General features: G+C 49.0%; 9 protein-coding genes across 9 annotated transcripts, besides 1 other annotated feature; 6 read left to right on the forward strand and 3 right to left on the reverse strand.

Annotated features, from left to right (window-relative positions):
- Window positions 1-20,081: part of a sequence feature (contig 1.108 735..352786(-1)) that runs on past the window's edge.
- ANIA_10814 (uncharacterized protein) lies at window positions 1,883-4,080 on the forward strand (the record flags this gene model as incomplete). Its single annotated transcript, XM_658998.2, has 10 exons — window positions 1,883-1,924; window positions 1,976-1,986; window positions 2,041-2,133; window positions 2,186-2,347; window positions 2,409-2,756; window positions 2,833-2,873; window positions 2,931-2,995; window positions 3,065-3,087; window positions 3,140-3,268; window positions 3,312-4,080. The coding sequence occupies 10 exons, from the start codon at window positions 1,883-1,885 to the stop codon at window positions 4,078-4,080; spliced, it is 1,683 nt and encodes a 560-aa protein (XP_664090.2).
- Window positions 4,351-5,615, forward strand: ANIA_10821 (tyrosinase family protein; the record flags this gene model as incomplete). The annotated part of the gene is made up of 4 exons (XM_050611319.1): window positions 4,351-4,490; window positions 4,542-4,667; window positions 4,720-4,842; window positions 4,895-5,615. 4 exons carry the CDS (start codon window positions 4,351-4,353, stop codon window positions 5,613-5,615), a joined length of 1,110 nt encoding a protein of 369 aa, XP_050466908.1.
- ANIA_06485 (protein CYP678A1) lies at window positions 6,073-8,131 on the forward strand (the record flags this gene model as incomplete). Its single annotated transcript, XM_658997.1, has 9 exons — window positions 6,073-6,271; window positions 6,327-6,390; window positions 6,447-6,708; window positions 6,785-6,899; window positions 6,967-7,061; window positions 7,112-7,441; window positions 7,514-7,624; window positions 7,683-7,843; window positions 7,906-8,131. The coding sequence occupies 9 exons, from the start codon at window positions 6,073-6,075 to the stop codon at window positions 8,129-8,131; spliced, it is 1,563 nt and encodes a 520-aa protein (XP_664089.1).
- On the reverse strand, window positions 8,579-10,058 carry ANIA_06484 (TauD/TfdA dioxygenase family protein; the record flags this gene model as incomplete). The annotated part of the gene is made up of 7 exons (XM_658996.1): window positions 8,579-8,642; window positions 8,724-8,729; window positions 8,842-8,962; window positions 9,138-9,418; window positions 9,493-9,566; window positions 9,626-9,825; window positions 9,887-10,058. 7 exons carry the CDS (start codon window positions 10,056-10,058, stop codon window positions 8,579-8,581), a joined length of 918 nt encoding a protein of 305 aa, XP_664088.1.
- On the forward strand, window positions 10,377-11,942 carry ANIA_10813 (uncharacterized protein; the record flags this gene model as incomplete). Its single annotated transcript, XM_050612126.1, has 2 exons — window positions 10,377-11,796; window positions 11,887-11,942. The coding sequence occupies 2 exons, from the start codon at window positions 10,377-10,379 to the stop codon at window positions 11,940-11,942; spliced, it is 1,476 nt and encodes a 491-aa protein (XP_050466909.1).
- ANIA_10820 (cytochrome and DOMON domain-containing protein) lies at window positions 12,076-13,418 on the forward strand (the record flags this gene model as incomplete). The annotated part of the gene is made up of 2 exons (XM_658995.2): window positions 12,076-12,115; window positions 12,184-13,418. 2 exons carry the CDS (start codon window positions 12,076-12,078, stop codon window positions 13,416-13,418), a joined length of 1,275 nt encoding a protein of 424 aa, XP_664087.2.
- ANIA_06482 (uncharacterized protein) lies at window positions 15,221-16,233 on the forward strand (the record flags this gene model as incomplete). The annotated part of the gene is made up of 2 exons (XM_658994.1): window positions 15,221-15,424; window positions 15,529-16,233. The coding sequence occupies 2 exons, from the start codon at window positions 15,221-15,223 to the stop codon at window positions 16,231-16,233; spliced, it is 909 nt and encodes a 302-aa protein (XP_664086.1).
- ANIA_06481 (uncharacterized protein) lies at window positions 16,398-18,782 on the reverse strand (the record flags this gene model as incomplete). Its single annotated transcript, XM_050612924.1, has 8 exons — window positions 16,398-16,529; window positions 16,598-16,741; window positions 16,806-16,978; window positions 17,164-17,384; window positions 17,442-17,499; window positions 17,637-17,698; window positions 17,765-18,356; window positions 18,456-18,782. The coding sequence occupies 7 exons, from the start codon at window positions 18,780-18,782 to the stop codon at window positions 16,735-16,737; spliced, it is 1,440 nt and encodes a 479-aa protein (XP_050466910.1). The 3' UTR covers window positions 16,398-16,529; window positions 16,598-16,734.
- ANIA_06480 (uncharacterized protein) lies at window positions 18,985-20,040 on the reverse strand (the record flags this gene model as incomplete). The annotated part of the gene is made up of 1 exon (XM_658992.1): window positions 18,985-20,040. The coding sequence occupies one exon, from the start codon at window positions 20,038-20,040 to the stop codon at window positions 18,985-18,987; it is 1,056 nt and encodes a 351-aa protein (XP_664084.1).

The following is a 20,081-nucleotide window of genomic DNA, read 5'->3' on the forward strand; positions in this document are numbered from 1 at the left end:
ATCCAAACAACGTCCCTTGAGCGTCTGGATCCTGTCATCCGCGCCATATCGGTGGAAAGCCTCCTCCGCGATCTGGAGGTACTCTTCCGAGAGATCAAGACTAATGATCTGGCACGCTGCTTTGCGTGTACCTTCATAGAAAGCGAGTGTGCTTATTCCGGTAAATGTTCCCAGTTCGAGAACTGTAATGGTTGTTTAACATCAGACATCCAGGTTGACATGGGGAGTCGCGGCGAGACGTCACCATCTGGGAGTAGGATACGTACTTCGTTTAGGTCCAAGTGCCCGCGCAAAGCTCATCAGCCAGGCGCACTGGGAGGGCGACGGTGCCATGACCGATTCATCGGAGGAGAGCTTGCCAGTGAGGGTTAGTTGTTCTTGAACTGAGTGCGGGAGCGGAGAGCTGTAAGATGAGCAGTATTCCCCTACAAGGACGACCTGCTCCTTGGTGAAGTTTAACATGCAGCGGTCTCTCATTCTGATGGTTAGTGGTTGAGCTGTGTGTGAAGGATGGGATGGCAGAGAGTTTCCGACCTGTGAATGTGTTTCGACTTAGGGCCAAAGGCAGGGAACACGTGAGTTTCCTCCTACTCAGATTCGGGAGACGTGCGATGGTCTGCCGGAGGTGTTGAGAGTAGGGGCAAGTCCAGTGGAACTGTGAGAATGGTGATGCACTCATGCGGGGTAACCCTGACTGTGCCAGAAATTCTGATCGCCGCGGTATCCACGTTCTTGCAGCAACAGGAACAATGTGGCTAGAACCAGTCATTGTGCAGGAACCAACATGGGATCTAGAGCAAAGTGCGCTATTACTCTGTACAAGCATACAGCAGTATTGAGCTGTATCAACTTGACTTCTTTACTATGAATCTCTCATTGTTTGACTAGTCAGGTTACCCCGCAAATTATGCCCGCCCTGAACTCAAAATATAGTCACGTCAACACCTTTGCTCTTCATTCAATAGGTTCACAATGACTAGGATCATGAATATGTCACGAAACATCCACAGCCTATCCATTTTCATCCAGATTCCAAACGCATCCATGCTTCTGAACCTACTCTGAACTCTGCTGCAGTCAGCAATAAGTTCAGCTTCTTATTATGCGTTGCTCAAACATGAAATTGTGCGCCTCCAAACTAGCTGTGAGCTTAACAGTGTTCCTGTTCCAAAGTTCTAGTGTGCTCTAAAGCCGCAAAAAGCAAGCAAGATCACTCGCACAGTAGCGCCATAGGTAGTCCACAGGAAAGCCTCCCCCAATAATTTCACTATTGTTTCAGCACCCATCCAAGTATATGCAAGCTGGCTGAATTAAAAACATTATAAGCCGTTGGTCTGCACGGTTCCACACCGAGTAACAGGTGCCGCTGCATTTTCCAAGGTTGTACGGCATACTGGCCTATCCTCGTCGTTGAATGCTGCACCAAGACTGCTTCCACAACTAGTGTCGGTGCCCTGTTTGCGCGGTTGCACTTGAATATGCGGTACCACTGCAGCTTATCAAGGTTCTACTGCATCCAGCCCTGTTCTTGCCATTGTACTGGCAAACTTGGCACGTACTCTTACGCCACGACAGAGAATGAAAAAATAAAAATGAAAATGAAAATAAAACCAAATAAATAAACAAAAATGCGGGGGTGCGGGCAATATTCTGGCATTGCTCTGAGCAAACCAGCCACAAACTGGGCAGAGATACTCCGTCGCCTGGATGTTGCTCGACAAGCCCCCCCGCCCCTCCAACACCAGGTCTTGTCCGCGTCTTCGATTCGCACGACAAGCTCCTGCTAATGGCTTTGCTTACTATTTTTCGGCCTGCCTTCGTAGGGTTTGATCTAGCTACGTTGAGCCCTTACACCTATCTTTGCTGTCTCAAACAACTCACCATGCGGTCTGAATCATCAACCGATGTCCTCATTGTCGGCGCTGTATGTACTCTCTAGAAGGTCATGATGGCTGCAACTAATACACCCAAACAGGGGCCGGCCGGGTAATAACACCCACACACCTGGGGTAAAATACATTAACAAGATATCTGTCGCAGACTCACAACAGCGCTATGGCTGGCGCACACGGGAGTCCAATTCCGAATTATCGACAAGCGGCCGAATATCCCGCGGAGGGGCCAGGCAGATGGGTATGTGGTGTATACACCGCTTGTTAGTAGATCATTGTGGTAACAATAACAGCCTGAGTCCTCGGACGATGGAAATCCTCGAGACATTCGAGGTAGCTCACGAAGTGACGAGGCTATGGGAGCGTGCAACGGACGAGATGCTTTGGTGCCGCGATGCGCAGGGAAACCTGACGAGAATGGAGCGTTTTCGGAATCAGCCTCCACAAGGTGTCAGGTACGTTTGGCTTCCGATCTCCGAATCATGAAGACATGACAATGAGTCTATTGGCGCGTAGGTGGGGTCACGGAACGCTTCAGCAGGGCGTCGTGGAGGAAATTATGAAGAAGAAGATAACGGAAGTCTGCGGCGTGGAGGTTGAATATGAGACTACTTTGTTTGAGTTGAGTCTTGACACAACCAAGGCCAATGATCCGGAGGCCTTTCCGTGGTCTGCAACAGTGCGATATGGCACTGATGAGCCCGCGGGGCAGATGCTGAGCAAGACTATGCTGGCGAAGTATGTCGTCGGCGCAGATGGCGGACGGTCATTTGTTCGACAAACCATGGGGATCGAGATGCAAGGGACAAAAGGAGAGGCAGTCTGGGGAGTGATGGATATTATCGGGACTTCCGACTTTCCAGAGTGAGTGTCCTATCGTCATCATGGGCTCCATTGCTGATATGAATGGAGCTTTCGGCGCAACTTCAATCATTCGAAGTGATATTGATGGCGCAGTTGACTTTGTCCGTCGAGAGAAAGGTATGACGCGTATGTATGTGGAGTTGAACAAGTCTGCAGCTGGTTGGAAGCCATTAGATAGAGATGCAATCACACCTGAAAGTATAATTGTTAAATGCGAATATATTATTCGGCCGTATAAGGTTCGTCCCTTACACTCAAAGTGTGCCTCCAAAAATGAACTTACTGACTTTGGGTTGCTGCTTTCATAGCTTTACATTAAGGAACACGTATGGTAAGTTCCAGTTCGCATGCCTCTCCTGTGTACGCGACTAATATAGATCCAGGTGGTCAGCATTTACTGTTGCTCAGCGCATCAGCAATTCGATGGCCGTCCACAATCGCGGGTTTCTAGTTGGCGACGCGGTCCACACACATTCCCCGCTGTGCGGCGCAGGCATGAATACTGCTGTGCAGTATGTAGTTTTGCTGAATATGCAATGAATCAACCACTGACAGGCTACATAGAGACGCATACAATCTCGGGTGGAAGCTCGCTGGCGTACTTAAACACCAGCTGAACCCAGAGATTCTACAAACCTACGGGGCTGAACGACGACCAGTCGCAGAGGCATTGCTTGACGCCGACAAAACAATCTTGGCTCTGTTCCATGCCCCTCTGGGCCCAGAGGCCGAGGCATTATTGGCCAAAGCGGACCACATTCAGGCCTACCTTTCAGGCCGGGGAATTCAATACCGCGCGTCATTATTGACTCATGGCTCAGCAGAAGGCCTGAGAAGCCTTGCGGTGCTACCTGGCCACTGCATCCCGGATATAACTGTGCAGAACTATATGACAGGTAGAGCTAGCAACTTGCATAGTTGGATCATGGCTGATGGGGGATGGTCCGTTATTTTCTGGGCCAGCGATCTCTCGTGCGCTTCGAGAGTGGAGAACATCCACAATTGTTGCAAGCAAGTCGAGAGTATAAGAGCAAAGACATCTTCAAAGGTGGGGTATATGTTAGATGCTTTCTTGATTCACTGCAACGAATGGCCAAGCGTAGACTTGGCCGCCCTTCCAGGCTTGTTCTTACCTCCCAGCAAGTACGGCTGTCTAGACTACGGCAAAATATTTGTGAGAGAAGAAACAGCAAGTTGCAAGTCTGAAAGGATGAACAATCTAGGTGGCATTGCAGTTGTTCGTCCAGATAAGTATGTTGGTTGGGTGGGTGGTTTGGATGATATGGTCGGTCTAGGACTATATTTTAGCAAGATATTTCTCTAGCCGTGAAAATACTGCATAGATTGATATGTCAAAGCTCTGAAAAAATCCGAGTCTGCGAAGAATATCATACTACTAGATTGAAAGCAATTCTCAGCTAAGGCCTACTGTGCTGGGAACATTCGGCATGACTGCTGATCCAAATGGGCTGTCGGCGTCCAATGATAATTAAGTAACTGTAGGCCAGAAATATAAATACGAGACCATCGCAGGATACTGAAGGAATCCACATTCCCTCCTCAGTTACTTCTGCACACAGACAAAATCGGAGATATGAAATTTTCCTGGCTGCTATGGTTTTTTGGCCTTTGGGATCAGGAAGGAACTCACCAAGTGAGCCTGAAGGTACAGGACGAGAACCGAAAAGGACACCATCGATGCACTCCTGACGTCCGATCAGTTAGACGAGAATGGTAAGAGAGCTACTATACGTCGAAAAAGAAGGCCTCGACTAATTTCTTAAGGGGCATGCTTTCGGAATCTGAGAGATTTGATTACATTGATGCTCTTCACTGTATGCAGAGCAAACCTCCAATTCTTCCCCGGGATCAGTACCCCGGTGTCCGCCATCGTATGGACGATTTCTCTGCGTGAGTCTGTCCAGCTGAATGTACGGTGTTCGCAGTTTGACGGCGTATACAGGACGCACATCAATTACACCCTGAATATCCACCTCAGCGGCATCTTCTTTGGATGGCATCGCCACTTCGTCTATTTGTGGGAGAAGGCCCTCCAGGAGGAGTGTGGGTATCGAGGTGACCAGCCGTAAGCACACTAATTCCATTCTCACTACAAGCATGGCGACTAACTCCAAAAGTTACTGGGACTGGGCCCTCTCCGCCGACAACATCTCAGCGAGCCCCATCTTCGATGGCTCTCCCACCTCTCTCTCCGGTGACGGTGATCCCATCCCCCAAGACCCCTTCTTCAAACTCGTCCCAACGAACATCACCATCCCCAATGGTTCCGGCGGCGGTTGCGTCACAAACGGTCCATTCGCGAACATGACGCTCAACCTGCCCGATCTAACTTTCGCCGGCGACGCCGAATTCCCTGCCAGCGCATTCAACTACTCCCCACACTGTTTCACCCGAAACCTCAACTCGCATATGGCCCAGCTGTTCACCAGCCAGCGCGACGTTGATCGTCTTCTCAATTCGCACTCAATTACGGAATTACAAATTAATATCGACTTCAGCGACTGGCCGGAACTCCGAAAGGCTGGGATCATGGGTCCGCATGCTGTGGCGCACATGCAGCTCGGTCGAACAATGGATGATTTTTGGACAGCGCCGCAGGATCCCAGTTTCTTCCTGCACCATGCGCAAGTGGATCGGGTCTGGACGCTTTGGCAGAGTAAAGATCCTAAAAGGAGGAGGTGGGCCTTGAATGGCACAAGCTCAATCCATAATGCGCCGACAACTCCTGAGGTTAACTTGGATACGGAGTTGCCGTTTGGATGGCTGGATCAGAGTCGCACATTGAGAGAGGTGATGAGTACGGAAGATTATCATCTTTGTTATAAGTATGGATCGTAGAGCGGTAGGGTTGGTTGATGCAGATGGTGGACGTAATCGGCAGTTTGTTTTGTACCTGACTTGGGACAATATTGAATGTGATTTCACATGCTCACCGACGTGATGGGGGTTTGATATTTTGCAATACAGGAATTTAATCGATCTGTCTGCGTTTTGTTACTGAAATGAGGTAGACATACGTAAAATCTACGGAGGTGCCCAACTTCTGGCCCAGCCGACGGTCCCTCATGCATACGCGACCACGGGCTCAAGTGCCAAACGTTACTGCAGCTGAAAGGCGTATCGTTTATTACACCTCTCATCGGTATATATGCACCTCCATTTCAATATGATCATGAGTGTGGTTAGTTGACATTCACACCCTAAGTCATTTCCCGGTTTGTTTTAACCCCCATACGAATTGCTCAGGAAATAGCGTCTCTCAAACAGGACCACCTTTCAGTAGCAACTTAGAAGGATGAATTACGTTGCGTACATACCCTTGCTGGCCATTGCCCTTCTTGCGTGGGTGATAATTCGCCGACTCCTCTTCAACCCTCTCCTGGGTATCCCTGGCCCATGGACAGCCCGCATCTTCGGCTTCTACGAGTTCTACCACAACATCTGGCGAGACGGAGAGTGGTGCAAGACTTTTCCCGAGCTACATAAAAGATACAGTACGGTTTCTACTTCTCTGGGTCAATAGCTGTTTTATACAGTAAAATTTTCCAGGCTCACCCGTTGTCCGCATCGGACCAAACCACGTCCATATCAACAATATTGAAGCTTATGAGCAGTAAGTTCACCTCTCTTCAAGAAACATCACGAAGGATCAACGGAGCGATTTACCAGTATCTTCCGCCTGGGCACCGACTTCTACAAAGATGAATCCTTCTACACCTGCGCTGATAACCACGGATCTGTCTTCTCCCTATCAGACCGCGACGATCACCGCGAGCGACGGAAGGTGCTCGCTCCGAGGTTCTCGAAACAGGCGGCCGAACTTGCGGCGCCAAAAATTCAAGCTAGATTGCAGGATTTGGTGCAGTTTATGGTGAAACAGTCGAGAAAGGGAGAGGGGTGCAACATTACGGATTTGTTTCGGGCTGTTGCGGTTCGTTGACTTCAATTTCTGTTCTGATTGAGTTTATATCGAAGTGCCGGCTAAAAGGGAGAATTATCGTGAATAGATAAACTGGGTGGCGGACGTGTTTCTTGGAGATTGCGGCGACTGGGTTAATTACGAGGCTAGAAAGCTGGATATGCTTGAGGACATTGATGGGCTTTCTGCCTTGATTCCTACTCGTGCGTTTTCCGCCTCCAGGCAGTAATTCCCCTGTTGTTGCATATATCGCCTAACATTTCTCGTTAGTCCGATTTTTCCCATACCTCGCTACATTAAACTCGCTTCTACCATCATCTGTTGTTAACTACCTCACTCCTTCAGCAGTAGCAGGCTTCAAGAAGGTAATCCTGATCAATATACGTTCGCGGGTAGACACTGAGCAACAGTATAGATATGCAAAGACCACACACGGCCTCTCCTCAACACTCCCACAAAAGAAATGGCCCGTAGAACAGAAGCGTCCGTCGCTGAGCTCCTGATTTTTCATCGGCTTGAAAATACCGGGAAACCACCTACATTAGACTACCTAGCCGAAGAGGCTTTCGCGTTTATCGATGCCGGCGTGGACACCACGGGTGGGACGCTAGTTACGGCTCTATATCATGTTCTCAAGAGTCCTGAGATTTTGCGGAAATTAAGAAAGGAGCTTGATGAAGCAATGAGACGACAGGCAAAAAGTACGGATATCGATCCGAGGAAACTGGGTGAGCTTCCGTATCTGGTACGTTTTCTCCACCTGCGATAGTCATGCGCCACACTGAATATATGTCGCTAACAGTGCTCGGTGACCTAGAATGCCATAATCAAGGAAAGCCACCGAATATGGCCTGCCATTCCAGGTCCTTTACCGCGTGTTGTTCCTCCTGCGGGCATTAACATTGGCTCTTACTTTATTCCTGGTGGTGTAAGTCTTCTACGACATTGATTCAACACCCAAGGCCTGATCATCTAATAATTTATAGACCACTGTATCGGCAACACATCATTCTCTACACTACAATGAAACTATATTTCCCGAACCACATAAATTCAACCCCGAGCGATGGCTTAAAGAGGAGAAAAGTGAGGGTGGGCGGTATCTGAATCCGTATAGCCGGGGAACTAGGGCATGTATTGGGATTAAGTAAGTGTTCTCTTAGTTTATCCCCTCGAGGCAAACTTCAAGCACACTTACGTATATAATAGTCTTGCGCAAATACAGCTTCGTCTGACCCTCACCCATCTTTTTGGCCAGTATGAGTTGGAGCTGTGTGATCCCGTTCCGTCGAGGCACGAGTGGAAGGATCATTTTGTTGCGCACCCAAAAGAACCAATTTTTGTTAAGTTTAGAGAAAGGAAGGGACAGGTGGAATCAGTGGTTCAGTCAGGCGATGAGGAAGGTAGAGGGTGTAAAACCAATTTCGTTATGTAGTCGATTTGACCACGAAACTTAGAGGGGTGCTAAGTATACGCGGAGATAGAAAATAACAGGTTAAGAATATTCGGAATTTGACAACAACTGTGAGTTAGTGATTGCAATGGCTGATATCATTTCCCCAAATTCTTTTCTTCCTCCTTCCTAGCAGCAGCAGTCAGTGAGTTACGATTGGACGTGTAGCAGTGGACTAAGATATGATACTTTTTGGTATGGTCCACTGTTGAGGCATGGTGGTGAGACAATGCATGCAAAATGCAGTAAACCCGCCCACTTCGGCTTTGCGAACTCAAAATAGAGGCCTACGTAGTCTTTCAATGGGAGTAAGAAAGTATTATTACAGTTGGGAAACAAGATGCGTATTTCAATTTAGTACTTGGTAACGAAACTGATGCATTGATTCGTTAACATGGATACTGCAAATTCGGCGACATAGATTAGGAATTATTGCGAAGAAACTCGGCCCTGGAGGCAGAACTCGGGTCGTAGTAGGGCTTCTCTCCAATACCTGCAATACGGAAAGTCAAACGTTCTCCCTCAACGACGTCGCTAACGCACGTATTAATGGAACTGTTCCCATAGGACAGACCTCAACCTTGGAATGGGATTTAGGCAGACTTACTATGTTGGGTTGTGATGCACAGCGCGGCTAGGCTTGTGTCAGATCATACTGTAGCGGCAGAGAAGAAGGGATTCATGGCACATACTTATCCCAGATTGCGACACCGTTGTCGTTCCAACGCTTACGAGTTTGGAGGTCAGAGCTATCGGTGATCATGCGGAGGACTGTTCTCATATCAGCCGGGTTGAATGAACAGTTAGTATAAACTAATCAGACATACAATACTCTTTCAACAGGTTGCTTTCATGTTCGGTCATATTGTCAAAGTGACCATCCAGGAGGCCAAAGCCCACTCCGAAGAGACCCTTCCAACCTGTAACGGGGTTTGTGCGGACGACAGGACTAATAAGTGGCATTTTAGCACATTTGAGGCTAGCATACGAGCGAGCGGGGAGGCATACTGCGAGGCCCGGAACTCAAGGCCAACATTTTCCGGGTGACCTCTCTGGAGTTCTCCATCAAGGGTCATGCCCTTTTCCATGAAGCGGAGAAACTCTTTTGCTGAATGGGTCGCGGTAAGCCCGTCTGCGAACTTCTGCCACGGCTCCGAGAGATGTTCGTAGAGACCGTAAGAGGAGACAAAGAGAGTGTCACCGCCGGTAGGAGGACTTTTGGCTATCTTGAACCCTGTATACGCAGGGGGGTATTTCTCGTAAGACTCGCTGAAGCCATTTGCGTGCAATTATTAGCTAGACGTCAGAGTTGTTGAGGGTCCAAGGGTTTGGTTATGTCTTACTCGGTGTGCCATCCCCAGCTCGCAAACTTTCGGCCACCTGTCGGCAGGGCATCTGCTAAGCTCTTTTTCTGGGTCTAGAGGGTTGGATATGTCAGAGGAGAAAAGGCCCCCAGCCTACCAGCAAGGTACTCACCACGGACGATATGATGAAAATGTCAGGATCCTCCACCTCAGGTATGTCCAAATGGCTGTGAATTTGAGACGGGAAGGCAGACCGGTGTAGGCCAGCCTCTGGCGGATTGCCTGTCAATTTCCCCAGTTTCACGAGGAGTCGCTTCAGCTCAAAAGGGGTAATGTTCTGGTCATTGAACAGGAGGACGCCACGCTCGGATGCTTTGGGGATAGGACATTAGCGCTCATCTTTCTGATTTCATCATGAAGAACAAGTCCCTACCGGTGATTGCCAGATCTCGCACCATCTCATCATTTTCAAGAATGGAAGACAGCTGAAGGTCCATATACTCCCTTCCCAAGGCTGGTGTGGATTCGATGTATTTGAACTGGCTAAGAGCGCCGGTCAGCCTCTGTGGCTGCGGATAGGACGGAGTCGGGTTATAGTCGGCCATTGTTATGCGAGCTGCTACAGGGTGAGTATGTGGAGGGGGATAAGAAGTTGGCAGATACGACAAACGAGTCGCATTGGTTTTATGTAACAAAGGATTATTTTCCATATCTCGGATCATTTACGGGGCCCTAAGTGCAGCGCGAGCCGAGATAGACAGGGGGTTCACCGTCCATACCAGGGCCCTAGTTCATCACGCGGCATAGTCCGTGCAGGTATGGGTACGATCTACTGCGCGGTTATAACATAAATACCTAGTCCGGGACCCATTCTTCAAGTTTACAGTCCTCGAAGAACAAAACGTCCTCCAAACAAGGTAAAGATGAGTGCAGTTCCTCCTTTCCAGCCTTTCGAGCTCACCGCAGCCGACTACTCCCTTCCCATGCTGTATGCAGGAAATGCCATTTTCTTTCGTCTCCACGACCCCGAACAGGGTGTCCCTGTCCTGCAGGAAGCAATCAAACAGGTAGTTGAGCATATTCCATTCCTGGCCGGGGTCGTGATGCCCACAGACGGCAAATGCGGGACCATGGGGATCCGTCCAGCTTCTAATTACGATCTGGCTCAGCGTACCCCTCTCTGCACCGTGAAGCAATTGACACATCTCCGCCTCCCATCATGCTTGATGCCTGCCTCTGGTCAAGCCAACACTGGAACTGAGGTGTACTATGATCGTAATGCGAGCCTTGTGCTGGCGCCAATCCACGTTGCAGCTCAGCGTGCTCATCGCCCCGTCATTCGATTCCAAATTAATGTGCTTGCAGACGGGATTATCCTCAATCTCTTCTCAAACCATATGGTGATTGACGGTTCCGGCGTTAGTCTTCTTGTCGAAGCGATAGCTGTGTGCTGTCGAACGGGTGCAGCCTGCCAGCCTCCTCCTGATCTTGCAGCTGCCATGGACCGTGAAATCATCACCCGCGCATTCCTTGCTACTATCAGTTCTGCAGAACCTGCAGCCGCAGCCCGGGCCAGTCGAGTTGATGTTGAGGAGATGGATGTCGAGCTACTGCATGATGCAACCCTCCACGACTGCGTGTTCTCTTTGTCAACAGCCAAGGTCAATCACCTACGCCAGGCAGCCTTGCAGCAATTGCAGGAAAGGTACCACTCTGTCTTCCCACCAGTCTCCGCCGATGATATCGTCACGGCTATTCTCTCTCTGTGCTTCGCCCGGTTCCGCAGCCGATCAGTTTCTACGGGAAATGTTGTCCCATTTACTGTGCAGCGAATGGTCGATGTTCGGCGTCGCCTCCAACCGCCGATCCCTAGCAGGTACATCGGGAACTGCTTCGTCATGCTCGACCAGAAACTGGACCTATATATTCCAGAGGCAAATAAAACCCCTGAGAGCTTCACCTACCTAATCGCTGAAATTGCCTGTGCATTACGCTCCAACCTAAACAAGGTCGACGATCGATTTGTGCGTGATCACATGGCGCGGCACCCAGTCTTTACCGCTGCAATGTCGATCTCCGAGGAACCGGACATCTCGGTGACTAGTCTCCGCCGACTGCCGATCTATGAGCAGAACTTTGGTCCTGTTCTGGGCAGCGTATTGCACTTTCAGCTGATTCCGTACATGAACCCAGAGCGGGTTTGTACACTTAACCCTTGTCGGGTGAGTGATGAGACTTGGGAAGTCGGCGTGACCTTGAAGAAAGAGGAAATGGAGCTTCTTAGGGATGATTCGGTCTTTCGTTGGGTCGTGGAGAGGGAGGAGTATCTGCGGTTCTTTGATAGTGTTTAGTAGAGCACAGTACAGGATGTATCTACAGGGCATTGTGATGACACGGGATTCTGACAAAATTGTGCATGATGATGTCACGTAGCACCACTAGGAGGTGGTAAGTTTTTGCGGGGAATAAGCTCTAGTCCAATAGAGTAAATCACCGGTTCATTGCTTCCCATATCATCAACCATTGCACATTAAATTAGCACATCGCCCATTTACTCTTGTTCATTAACCCAACCTTAATCTAGGCTATCCTATCTCGTCAAACCGTTTTCCCTTCAACATCATGAAACCCCATAAGCTCCTGCCCTGGGTATCAGCCCTAGGTACGAACCTTGTATTTCCTCATTGTTCCTATTCCTAATTCCAACTAACACATTATAACACCCTGCAGTGCCCTCTACCACTGCCCGCACGGCATCCTTCCACCCCCCACATCGAGCAGACATCACATTCAGCATCAGCGTCCCATCGTCATCAAATCCATCATCCCTCCTCTTTCGAATCCAAGCCCAGAAGTCGATAGAATGGATAGCCCTCGCGCAAGGAACCCACATGGCCAACGCAAATATGTTCCTTGTTTACGCTTCCCAATCCGATCCAAGCAATATCACTGTTTCTCCCCGAGCAGCCCCGGGGCATGTTCCACCGCGGTATAACCACAACGCGCGGGTAGCGCTTCTTTCTCACTCAGGAATTGATATTGTCACTGGCGATATCACGGCGGAGATTGAATGTTTCACCTGTCTTAAGGGTTATGGGGGATTCATGGATCCCGACGGTGCAGAGACGCGCTGGGTATGGGCTTTCAAGGAAATAAATGAAGAAGATGAGGAGACTAGGCTGAGATCAGATGATGTCACTGCGCGAATTGCGTTCCATGATGAGTTTGGGAGGGTTATTGTTGATTTATCCCGTGCGCGCACAGATTCTTCTTCGAAGGATCTCTTCTCGGACCCTGATTTCGATGCTGTACATCCTGTCGACCAAACCGGTGACGACAGCAACAGCAAATACGACATGGCAATTGCACATGGAGTCCTCATGTCTCTTGCTTTCTTTTTCTTGTTCCCGTCTTTTGCCCTCTCTGTTCCGCTCGGGTACCCGTTAATGAAAATCCACGCACCTCTGCAGGGAGTCACTCTTGGGATTGCACTTCTCGGGGCAGTTCTGGGTTTCAAAATCTGGAACTCAGCGGGGCGGAATATGCACCCGCATCCGATTCTCGGGCTTATACTTATATCAATCATACTGCTCATCCAGCCGATGCTGGGATACTTCCAACATGTGCATTTCCTTCGAGTTGGTGGGAAGAGTTATTTTGCTTACATGCATCGGTGGCTTGGCCGAGTGGGAATCCTACTTGGTGTTGTAAATGGAATTTGGGGATTTGCGTGGGTTGGTGCTGCGGATAGAGGAGCTGGGTGGTGGCATACGGCGATGGTTTGGTACTTGGTGGTTGCTGGGGTTGGACTTGTCGCGTATGTGAGTGTTAGGGGGTGGCTTGTACTGGTCTTGGAGAGGAAGAGAAAAGGGGTTCTGGCCGATATTCAGCGGAGAGTTGATGGGGGTTATAGGGATTTGGACGAAGATGAGGATGAGGACGTTGGGGAGATTGTTGTGCGGTGATTCTGGATGATCGGGCAGGGTAGGGTTAGGACTAGGTTAAATTGTCAGTGACCTGTGATTTCAATGCAACAGATGCGTATGATTGTATGCTAGAATTAGATGAAGCTTACCGTCGTTCAGGAACCATAAATCCGGCCTGCTATTATGACACTGTCACGAGCTAGAGTCGTTGATACTAACAAGTAGTATTGGACTAGAAGAATTCGCCAGAGAACTAATATACAGTGACTGTTGAGCTTCCTATATGTGTCACGGACCGACGTTGGTGCCAACCTTGACTCGTCATTCCGGAAGTCAGCAATAATCATACGAGAATCGGCCTGTACAGGGCTTATCCCGGACCAGAGATTCAATCGGCAGTTGGTTCCTAGTGGACCAGCTCGTCGCAATTCGGGCAACACTCGAATCAAGACTTCGGGCGTAGCTCGTCACATCATTAATGTTCAACTATAGGCCTGCTTCCTCCAACTTCTTTAAAACCTGCAAGACTTATTTTCTATGTTCCTTGAGCAACCCATTGGTATCAATGATTATATCATTAATATAAGCTGAGTCGCAAATATCAAGGAATTCCAAAGCAGAATTAATATACTTTTGGAAGGTCGCCGGGGCACCTGTTAAACCAAAGGGAGTGACTAGCTATTCAAAAGATCTAAATTAGGTCCTGAATGCTGTTTTCTATTCATCACCTTCCTTAATTCTGATCTTGTAAAAAGCAGTAGATACATCTAGCTTTGTATACCATGCAGCTTTGGCCATTATGCAAACCATTGTTATGGGTCCTTTGCCTATACAAGGACCTTAGACCTTAGTGACTCGGCCAAGGCCTGCGCTGTCCTGAAGGCGGTGAGCCACCTACAAGACTTCCTCACAACAACAATCCTTCTTTCTCATTTCTTCTTTAGCGATTCCTTCTTGTACGTACGGCACGTCTAGATAGGAAGATCCATCTAAATACGTCCCTTAACAACCATAGGCGAAATTACACCCCTGACTTGAGCCATCGCAGGCTCTGATGCAACTTAAACCGGGCACAGTTACTTACTACTATATAGACTATTAATTTATATAATTTATATCTTGGTAGCTCTTCCGGTTATGTATAGATAATACTATGAAAATAAAGAATCTAGATAGTTTGCTCAGAGCAGGGATTATTCAAGTATATATATAAATTTCAGCAACAAGACCCAGACAGACCCTAATTATTTTCAGATTTTATTAATAGAACTAAGCTATTTTTAGATTCTGCTATACTTTACTACTTTTTCATATTATAGCTAGGTATACGATAGGCGAAAATACACCCCCGACTTGAGCCATCCCGGACTCCAATGCAACTAGACTTGTATAACCCAACCCACGAAACCCGCCCCAACCCGCCCAGACCCGCCAAGAAATGGGTTGGGTTAGACCTTCTAATCATCCATTGGGTTTTGGATATTTTTGGCTGCCTCAAAGCCCGGCGAAGCAACGCACTGGGTTGCGAAGATATCTGAAGAGATATATTACTGTATTTAGATTATATTTTCTTACTTAAATAGTTTATAATACAGTATTATAATACAGTATTTTATTAGCTATGTAGATCACCGCTTATTAAAGTAATGATATGCATAACTGGGTTATTTTAGGTTATTTGGGTTCGGTTAGAATTATTTGCTAAACCCATGGGCGGTTTGCTGTCCAGGTAACCCACCCTAAAACCCGCGCGGGCGGATTAGCTAGGCCTGAAAACCCGCCCCAACCCATGGTTTAACAAGTCTACCAATTCCTATCTACTCTCTTCAGATATTATCATCATGCCCCTCGAAATCCTAGAAGGCGAAGCCCCTCCTCCTCCTCCCTTGGGCTCCCTTCCACTAGAGAAATACATCCTTTCACAATGGGACTCCGTCAGACCAGCACCAGCAGGAGCATACCCCGCGCCAATATCGGAGACCCCCTCTGAGCGTCGCACCCGTCTAATACGCCAATTCCTGGAGCTGGGAAGTCAAGGTCGAGAGGTGCGCCTCCTTTCTTCTCCAAGACCCCCTACCACCTTTTTTTTTTTTAACCTGTAATATTCACATTGATACGAATGTCTAATGTGAATATGAACTGTATACAGCCCTACAACACCCAATCCCAATCCGAGAAAGAAAGCCGCCCAACGCTCGCCCAGATTGACACAATCCTCCGCCCTCTCCGCCCCGAGCAACTCCGCCCCTACGCGGACTACACAGGCTCCCTAGATGAAGGCCTCTACCTGCGTCTCTGCTATGACGACTCAAAAGAGGAAGCTCACAAGGCCGTCTGGGCGGGGAATCTCGACGTGGCGTTCGTCGGCCCGGACGGGATTATTCTTGACGATAGGGAGATATTTGGCCAATGCTCGTCTTTTTCGGATGCGTTGGGAGTTTTTCCAGAGCGGGTTACGAATGGTGGTGGGGTGGGACATGTTCAGGCTAGAGAGAGAGCGTTGAGGGAAGCTTTGAGTCAAGAACAGGGTGAAGAGGACGAAGGCCAAGGAGATGAGGGAGAGGGAGGGAACTTGGTACGCTACGCAGCGTATCACGCGGCTTGTGTCGTGACCCATTTGTTTGTGGAGGATGAGGAGGCGCTCAATGGCACGGGATTGCTGCATATCTTTCTGGATGACTGCGGGAATGTAGTGAGGCAGTGGCGGACAGATAATGAGGGAGGGGACTATGATTTTGATGGGACGTGGAAGGAGGGTGTTTGGAGGGAGGATTTTTATGCTGGGAGGGGAGAGTTGGGGCCTGCTTATCGTGCTGGAGGGATAAGGGGGCCGCCGTATTCAGTTTTGGGGTAGTGCTGGTGGTATCTGCGGGTTCGGGGGTTCTGCTTGGTTAATTGACCCTTTACAGGTTAGGCATGCTGGGGTCTGGAACTGCTACGTATATACTCACCATTAGGTGCTCTATCGAGAGGCCATAGAGCAATTTTATACTGTTATGATGCATGAAAACAGAAAAGGAAAGTTTTCGTGCTACACAAATGCCCTCTTAACCCTGCTTCATATCTTCCAGATTGAGCCTAGCATCGCGTCCCAATCAATATCTTCAGGGAGAGGCCACCACATATCCTCGTCAGGATCCATCTCAACGCCTGCGTATGTATTAGCATAAGCTTTTATGGAATTTTTCATGGCAAAGAAAAGATAATGGAAAACATACTCTCAATCTCCCACCCTCCATGCTCATTATTAGTAGGCTCCTCTCTACTACGCTTACTCCACCTCCCCGGAGTCGGATGGTCGGCGTACTGATTGCTGACGAAGTTCACTTTGCACCTGGAGTACCCCGGGCGCCTTCTAAAACCTGCCAAATAAAGTCAGCTTGATCCTGCTCAACCCACTTGAAAGCTGAAGAGGGGAACACATACCAATACTCAGCAACATCCTGTTCTGCCCCTTGCTCGTGTCGAAGCAGTACCCAATTGTAGGTGCCAAAGTGGTAGATATCAGGCTGGTTGAAGAGGTTTACAGCGCAGAAGACATGCAACGCTGTCGTGCCTGTAGTAGTGCCCAGCTCAAAGTTGTTCAGCGCCATGCTGCCCTACTGGTCTGGTATGCTGTTGACACTGGTTGCTTATGCTAGAGCGAAGGTGAAGTTGCGCTTGAAGTTGTGGCTGAGGGTGCGGCCAGAATTTTCCCATTCCTGCAAATAATGATGTCAGCATGTGAGTGAGCTTGTTATTACCCTGGAGAGGTATAGCTTGAACAAATGCTCTGGGTACTCACGGTTTCATCAATACCCTCCGAGTGAGGCACAGCGTGGGGGTAGCGAGCTAGGCGTCCGAATACAGACGCGTTGGGATCACCTTCGCGTCTACCTGGTGTCCATCGCTCGTCAGAGGGCTGGCTTTTGAGTATCCGTTTCGACCAGAGCTTCCAGTCCTCCGTCATCGATCCGGAGTCTTGGTCGAAATACGCCACGTTGGTGTAGAGAGTGCTCAGTATGCCTAACACTGTTAGTCATGTGCTGCCTGAGAGACAACAGACTTGCATAATTAGCTTACCATTGCAAATTCCCCGAGAGTCTGCTACCACTGAGGCATGCAATTGGCCATTGGCGGTCTTTTCCGCGTCGCGTACTCATTCCCGGCTTCAACGGTGTTCATCTTCTTCAGCCAACCAAGGAATTTGCCAAATCATGCCGTTTTTTGACACCAGTATCCGACCTCTCCATCATATCAGTGCTACCAGAAGCCTACCCTGACCGACTGGCTGGTTGAGGTAGATCTCTTTTTAGCATCCTGAATGAGAGATTTCCACTCTGTATGGTATAATTACAGAGACCCCCTAGAAACCCACCTCAAAATCTTACTAGCATTATACGCACCAACAAGAACAAGCGCCACGACAACAACAGTGACAGGCAGCGCAACCTGCCAAAACAGGGCCTGGTTCAGCTTCATATCACGGATATCCGCGGTGTTCATCCCCAGGTAGCTCGAGACGAACGACAGTGGCAGGAAAATCACCGAGACGATCGTGAAAACTAGAATTGCTTTCCCGTGGTCTTCTTGGATGATATCGACGCGCTGCACGATCTGGCGCTCGAGGATGTTTGCTCGCTTAATCAATTCTGTGAAAACTTCTTCTTGTTCATGTAGCTCGGCGTGGATCGCTTGGAGGATGGCTCGGGACGGGAGGTCGATTTGGGCGATATCTTCGTTGTTCGAGGCGGTGCCGTTTAATGTGGAAGGAGAAGGAGAAGGCGAGGAAGAGGTGAATAGGAGTTCGAAGTTTATATTCTCGGTATCAATGAAGAGCAGGCCTTCATCTGCCGCTTGACCTGAGCTATCGTCTCGGAGGCCGGTGATGAGCTTGAGCTGTTCGACGATATTTGCTATGATCGTCTCGAGTTCTTCGCGAAGGAGGTTGATGTCCAGGAGGAGGTTCTTGCTTGGGTGGTTTCGGGCTTCGAGTTGCTGAAAAGCAATATCCAGAAGTCAGCTGAGATGGTACCGAGCTTTAAAAAGCCTTGGCTTGATTGGGGTTAGTTGGTTGATTGAGGCAGTGATACTTACCAGAGCATTCGTATACGTCGCGTATACCTCGCCGATATTTAGATCAGGCATTTCCTTGCATGTTGAGTGGCCTTTTAGGACTGATTCCATCATACGGGTCACAATGAGTCCCAGACCCGAGACTGCGGCGCTACTATCCTCGTCCTCATTGGAGCGGAACATCGCGCAGCATTCGTCTCGTGCCTGGTCGAGCCGAGCAAACAGGCTGTCTATACCTGGTGATGGATCATAAGGGAGCAGGTGAGGTGTAATTGTGATTTCCTCAGTCTCACTTTCACTGTCACTATAATGGTCGGAAGGGATCCCCAGCCGGCCCACATTCCTCATTTTGGACATGCTACGGCGTCCAGGTCTGCGGTGGAAAGTTTGGAATCCATTGCTTGATCTGTCCCTCGAACTCTCCCTTGATTTGTCTGATAAGCTGGTCCAGCGTCTTGGTCTTGATTTTTCACTCCATTCATCGTTTGAACTGTCTCTCGGTCTGTTTCTTGGTATGGACCACGAAGAATTCTCTGAGCTGTATCCTGATCTATACCTTGACCTGTCTCTCGCTTTGTTTCTTGGTATGGACCATGAGGAATCCTCTGAGCGGTATCTTGATCTGTACATTGACCTGTACTTTGCTCTGTACTTTTCTTTGTATTTCAATCTGATTTATGATTTCCATCATGCTCTCTGTTATGGTGTATTCTGATCTGTTCCCTGGGCTGTTCTGTGAGCTGCCATTTGTCCTATTCACTAGATTGTCCTCTTGATTGTCCTGTAAGCTGTTCCTCGACCTGTGTAGTAACCATTCTCTTAGCCAGTCCGTTGACCTGTCCGTTGAGCTGCTTCTTGTGTTGGGGCTAGGGCTGCTTGCAGCTGGTGAAGGGCCTTTCATGTTTTCAGGATTTGTCTCCGGGCTTCTTGAGCTTTCCAGCAGCGTACCAGATTTTTTCTCCAGACCCCGAAGCCTCCCCTCTAGGCTGTTCGGACGTTTTTCCAAAGAGTCTGGATTCTTCGCATCGGGGCTTTCGATAATCTTACCGGGTCTGTCAAGATTCCCTTCCAGACTCTCAGAACCTTCTTCCGTACGGTCGAGTCTGTTTGTTGGATCTCTAGTGCTCTGATCCACACTGTCATATTCCCATTCGGGGTCCTCGAGGCTCTTCTCGAGAACCCTAGCACTCTTCCCCAAGCTCTCAGGATTCTTCGCATCTGAACTGCCAGGATTCTCTTCTAGACTATCAGGATGCCAGTCCCGACCTTCAGGGCCCTCTTTCAAAGTCTCCAGGTCGTTCATTTCCAGACTTGCAGAATCAACCGTCCGTCCCCCCGAACCCTCGAGGAGTCTCTCAATTCCCGCAACAATCCGCTCACGTTCAGAAGCCGCCTCCACAAAGAGTACAACTATTTGAATAAACGCGTCCACCATCGACCGCGGAATCGCCCGGCTATCTACCCCGGCCAAACCCTCACGAATACTCCGGACATGCCGCAGAACCATATCCAAAGGAATAGCTAATACGTTGATATGGTACTCCTCCAAGATTTTCATTTGGTACTCCAGTGGTGCGATATGATCGATCTTGCTATCAGTGGCCATGCTGCGGCTGCTAAAGCGAAATGTTTCGAGCACCGCGGATA

The sequence above is a fragment of the Aspergillus nidulans genome, chromosome I (assembly GCF_000011425.1).
Source record: "Aspergillus nidulans FGSC A4 chromosome I".
Classification (NCBI taxonomy): Eukaryota; Fungi; Ascomycota; class Eurotiomycetes; order Eurotiales; family Aspergillaceae; genus Aspergillus; species Aspergillus nidulans.